We start from the raw sequence: 5,654 nt of genomic DNA on the forward strand, positions 1-5,654 counted from the left end.
TCTTGGAGTAAGGGGGAAGAATCTGTAATTTTTTCTCCTCAACTAGGTATATAAATAAAAAATGATTTTTTTGCTTCATTTAAAAAATATAACGCAAAATCTCTTTCACTTCTAAGGGCCTTCAGTATGTAATAACAAGAGCTAATGTCGAACACAAGCCATTGCCAGGTACTTAAACTGTCTCACTTAGTCTTGCCAACCTAAGCAAGTAGATGCCATTACTATTCCCATTATATTGATGAAAAAATGAGGTTGAGAAAGGTTCAGCCACACAACCAAATACACAGTGGATCCACGGTTTGGTCCCAAGTCTGAGTCCAAAACCCTGGTTCTTACCATTACTGTGGTTCTGTAGGGGTGAAAAATTTTTTCTTCTAATCTCTTAGGTTCAGGGCCTGGGGTCTGAGAATTAAACTGACAAAGACAGACTAATGGAAGACAAAGTTTATTATGCAGGTACGTGGGGTTCTTACAGAAACAAAGTGAAAACCCAAAGAAGTGACTTGAGAGCTTATATACAATTTTAACAATGGGCGATTGTAGAAAAGTGACAAGACAAAGGAAGAGAGGTTTGAGCTTCTGGGGCAGTAAATTATGGGAAGTTAAATATATGGGGGAAACTAATGGAAGATAAGGGTATTTTTATTTATTTATTTGAGACAGGGCCCTGCCTTGTCACCCAGGCTGGAGTGCAGTGCTATGATTGTGGCTCATTGCAGCCTCAATCTCAACCTCCTTGGTTCAAGAAATCCTCCACTTCAGCTCCTGAGTGGCTCCAGGCAAATGCCACCACACCTGGTTAATTTTTAAAATTATTTTGTAGAGACAGAATCTCACTCTGTTGCCCCTGGCTGGTCTCAAACTCCTGGCCTCAAGAGATCCCCCTACCTCAGGCTCCCAAAGTGCTGGGATTACAGGCTGGGTGCTGAGCTATCGCACATGGCCTGGTTTAGCCATAGACTGAGGGGAAATACATTATCTTGAGCGCCTCTGCCTAGTGATCACTGGTATGAATAAACAATGATGGGTAGCTGCCAAAGTCAGAGTGCAAATACTCTGTGTGACAACTAAGTGTGGGAAGCTAAGTGTGGGAAGCAAAAGCTTCCCAGTTTCAGACATGCCCCTTAGTAGGGATCGCTGCCTACTGTGTTTGGACAAAGTGTCCAAGTGTTCCACACACACTTCTGTCTGATCACAACCCTATGAGGCAGCCTGGTTTTCTTATTTTTATTTTATAGAAAACTTACTTAGAAGTCAAGCAACTTGTCCAAGGCTACCCAGCTTGAATATCTGACTCTCTCCACTTTGCTGCTACACACACACACACGCAATTTGCACTGTGTGTGCAGATACATATGCATATATGTATTTAACTTGTGAAGCTGATACTGACTCTTTAACTGGGCTCCACCCATCACTATTCATACCAGTGATCATTAGGCAGAGGCTCTCAAGAAAATGTATTAGTTATTTCCCCTCAGTCTATGGCTAATACAGGTTACTCACGTAAATGAGCTGTCATGTCCTTTGGACAAAATATCCAAATCGCTCATAAGCAATGGGTGAGGTATTTGAGGTGGGGCGGACAGGATTTCCTTTTGGTGGTTAGCTGGTTGCCTTTTGGCTCCTGATGATATCTGTGTTTGGAAGAGAATTAAACTTGGAAGAGAATTAAAAGAAAACACTCCTTCAGATCTATTACAAACCAGATGAGGATCCCCTTTTCTAGAATCTCCCTCAGCACTGCTAAAGTTTGGCAGATACATGGGTTGACTCTAACGGCCATTCCCAATCATATTCTCCTTTGTCTGCCTCCCATAGTAGTGGATGAAAAATCAGACACTCATTTCTCAGACTTCTTTGCTGTGGGCCCGGCCAGTGAGGCAATGAGGTAAGTCTGCTGGTGCAGGGGCCAGGTTTCTAGGAAATACTTTTCTCCCTGATGGGCGAAAGAGAGGAAGCCTGAAGCAAGATTTCTCCCGCAGCTCTGGCTCGCTCCCTGCTCTGGATGAGGGTATGCTGGGATGTGACAACGGGAGCCAGGAGCGTCGCAGAGCCAGAGCGAGGCAGTGGGTGGAGTCGAGGGACCGGAGGCTAGGCGAGGCAAGGCGAGGCCGAGGGCGTGGCTTTCTCACTGCGGGGCTTGGCCTGCCGCCGGTGGGCGGGGCCACGTTCCGGGACGTGGTCGTCCGAGCTTTGGAACCCCGCCTGTTCGGGGCGGGGCCGAGGCGAAAGGGTGGGGCCGCGCTCCGTCGGGGCGGGGCTTGTGGAACCTCGAAACCCCGGCGACTCGGGGCCTGAGCGCGCGTCTCCCGGCGCGGGGTTCCTCCCACGCAGACCCTCATTCAAACGATGCCAAAGGGGCGGCGCGGCAGCCACAGCCCCACCATGAGCCAGCGGTCGGCCCCGCCCCTCTATTTCCCGTCCCTGTACGACCGCGGCATCTCCTCGTCCCCGCTCAGCGACTTCAACATCTGGAAGAAGCTCTTCGTGCCGCTGAAGGCGGGCGGGGCGACAGTGGGCGGGGCGGGGGGGGCCCGGTCCCTGCCCCAGGCGCCCCCCGCCCCGGCGCCCCCGCCCCCGCCACCACCCGGCCTGGGTCCCCCCGGCGAGCGCCCCTGGCCCTCGCCCTGGCCCTCTGGCTTGGCCTCCATCCCCTACGAGCCTCTGCGCTTCTTCTACTCGCCGCCGCCGGGGCCTGAGGTGGCTGTCTCGCCCCTGGCCCCCCGCCCCTCGACCCCCAGGCTCGCCTCTGCCTCCCACCCCGAGGAACTGTGCGAGCTGGAGATCCGGATTAAGGAGCTGGAGCTGCTCACCATCACTGGGGACGGCTTCGACTCCCAGCGCTGTGCGTGACCTCGCCGGGGCCACCGAGCCCAGCCTTAGCCTTGCCCTGGCTCCCTCCTTGGCTCCGTGCCCCGCCCCGAAATGTAGCCCTGGTTTGACTCCAGCCCCCAGTAGTCCCAGATCCAAAATCTATTCCCTAGCACCCAGACTCCCTTATCCTGGACTTCAACCGACTCCTCCAACCACAGATATGAACTTCATGAGCCCTTTAGTCCCAAACTCCATCCTGCCTCCATCCTAAACCCTTTGGGTAATCTGGACTCTGAGCCTCCACACCTGGAACTCCATCCACCACCACCCCGTCCTGAACTTTAATCCTCCTGCTCAGTCATCCCCCTACCCTGTACTCTGGAGCTCCACCCACCACAGACAGTCCCTAAGCTTTAATATTCGGTCTTAAACCGGGGCTCTCCATGGGGGGAAGGTGAAGTAGGTGACAGTCAGTTGGAGTATCTTAAGGAGGAGGTGGGAGTTGTGCAAGAGACCCAAGGCCATTTCCTGGACAGCTTTGGGACACCACTTCTCAATGCTGGAGGGCAGCCCCCTCGGACTCCGTGGGCTTGGCGCCAGTAGTTCTCTCACCAGATCCTGGGCTGACATCTGGTCTTAGGTCTGAAGTCTTAGGGCTCTGGACCAGGGGAGACCAGGTGTGTTGATGCGGGCAGGATCCCTTAGCCTACGAGCTGAATGACTCCTCCCTGTTGGAGGGTAAAGTTGTTAAATGCATTGTGCTCCAAGAAGGACCTATTGCAAAGTAGAACTTTCAGTAGCGGTAGGTTGTCCTGCAGACTTTGTCTTTCCCATCACTTGTTTTGGCTAAGGCTTGTACTTGACCACTGGAGGAGGGCAGATAGTTCTAAAAAGATCATTCCAACTATTGTATATAACGGCTTAAGTTGGCTTCCCCTGCCACACAGAGGAGGGAAGTATGAAATAACCTAAATGCTTAGGTCCATGTGGCCATGGAAATGGTGTTCAGTTCATCGGACACACTGTAATGCACCCTTTCTCATAGCCATGGAAGGAAAACTGTCCCTAGAAAAACTGGGCTTTGCTAAGGCCTGGATTTCTTAACTATGAATACATAGATAATACTATGTATTTGTAATACGTAGTATCGTAACCGACTACATAGTTAAGAAATCCAGGGGCCGGGTGTGGTGGCTGGCACCTGTAATCTCAGCACTTTGGGGAGCCAATGCGTGCAGATCATTTGAGGTCAGGAGCTGGAGACCACCCTGACCGACATGGTAAAACCCTGTGTCTACTAAAATACAAAAATGAACCGGGCTTGGTGGCACGCACCTGTAATCTCATCTACTGGAGAGGATGAGGCAGGAGAATCCCTTGAACCCAGGAGGCGGAGGCTGCAGTGAGCCAAGATTGTGCCACTGCACTCCAGCCTGGGTGAAAGAGCAAGACTTCCTCTCAAAAGAAGAAGAAGAAGAAGAAATCCAGGACTTAGCAACTCTGACTGTAAAAACACATGTAACTGGATGTGTTGCATGTACAGTCAGAAGCAGTTATGTGTTTTTACAGTCAGAGTTTTCGGTTTTTTGTTTTTTTTCTCTCCCATCTTGGATCACAAATGGGGTTTTAAGTTCGAGGAAGCACCGTTGCTTCCCAGGAGTTTGCTTTGGAAGTGTTAGGAAAAGCCCTTACGTCTTTTCTATTACGGCTAAGTTTGTTTTGCTCTCCTGCAGATACATTCCTGAAGGCACTCAAAGACGAAAAGTTACAAGGACTGAAGACCAGGCAACCTGGAAAGAAGTCAGCCTCTCTCTCCTGAGGAGCTGCCCACCAGAGCTTGGGCAGCCACCTCCTTAGGTGTTAGTGCTTAGATAATGTGTCCCATTTGTTGTCATTTCAAAGATGGTTATTTTCTGTTCTGTATTTACCGCTGTTCTTGTTGCTACCAGCATGTACTTCACATACAGTGCCCGCTTTGCGTGGTAAATCTCATGGTCTCTCCTCTCTATGTGCTGCTGAGTGAGCTCTCTCATGATGTCTAGAAGCTGCTGCCCAGCCAGCATTCAAGGTCTCCTGAGAGCGCAGGGAGGGAACCCCCAACACTGTCATAGTCATGCAAACCAGAACGACAGATTATCAGGAAGGAATCGGCAGAAACCAAGAGCAATATATATATTGGTTCTACTGCTGTGTCTCTGCTCACAAAGGTTCTTTGAGGACTGGAATAGTGGGGGTTTGGTGTGTGGGAGTGTGTTTTTTTTCCCAAACATATTTACTCCTTGGAAGTGTTTGGTGTTTTGATTTTTTTTTTTTTTTTTTAATGTTTTTTGGACCGCAAACTCTCTGATAATCTTATCAAAGCCCTGGCCCTTCCTAGAAATTCATATATTCAAGAAATATTTATTGAGTGCTAATTTTGTGGCTAGGCACTTGGGATTGGGGATGGGGGAGAGACAGACAATAAATATTATAAATAAGTAAATCATAATATGGTATCATAGAAGATGACATGCTAAGGGGGAAAAAAAGCAGAGTAAGGATTGCCAGGGCGGGTCAGAGGAAGGCAGGGCAGAATTTCACATGGGATTTCTTGAAGAGGTTGAGGGTCATAGCTATGTGGCACCCTAGGGAATGTTCCAGGCAGAAGGGCCAGTGCAAAGACTGCTCCAAAGATGGGAGTATGGTAGCATTTTTGAGAACCAGCAAACAGTCCAGATGGCTGCAGCAGGAGGAGTGAGGGGAGAGTGGTAGGGATGAATACAGAGGGGGGCCATTTGTGTAGAGCCTTATAGTCATGGTAGGGACTCTGGGCTTTACTCCAAGTGGAACAGAGTCAT

The 5,654-nt window shown here is 49.9% G+C and overlaps 1 protein-coding gene across 1 annotated transcript; it reads left to right on the forward strand.

Annotated features, from left to right (window-relative positions):
• The first annotated feature begins 2,352 nt into the window (after positions 1-2,352).
• C14H11orf91 (chromosome 14 C11orf91 homolog) lies at positions 2,353-4,957 on the forward strand. The gene is made up of 2 exons (XM_025356313.1): positions 2,353-2,848; positions 4,551-4,957. Exons 1-2 carry the CDS (start codon positions 2,353-2,355, stop codon positions 4,634-4,636), a joined length of 582 nt encoding a protein of 193 aa, XP_025212098.1. The 3' UTR covers positions 4,637-4,957.
• Positions 4,958-5,654: the final 697 nt, after the last annotated feature.

Source organism: Theropithecus gelada, chromosome 14, assembly GCF_003255815.1.
Source record: "Theropithecus gelada isolate Dixy chromosome 14, Tgel_1.0, whole genome shotgun sequence".
Taxonomy (NCBI): domain Eukaryota; kingdom Metazoa; phylum Chordata; class Mammalia; order Primates; family Cercopithecidae; genus Theropithecus; species Theropithecus gelada.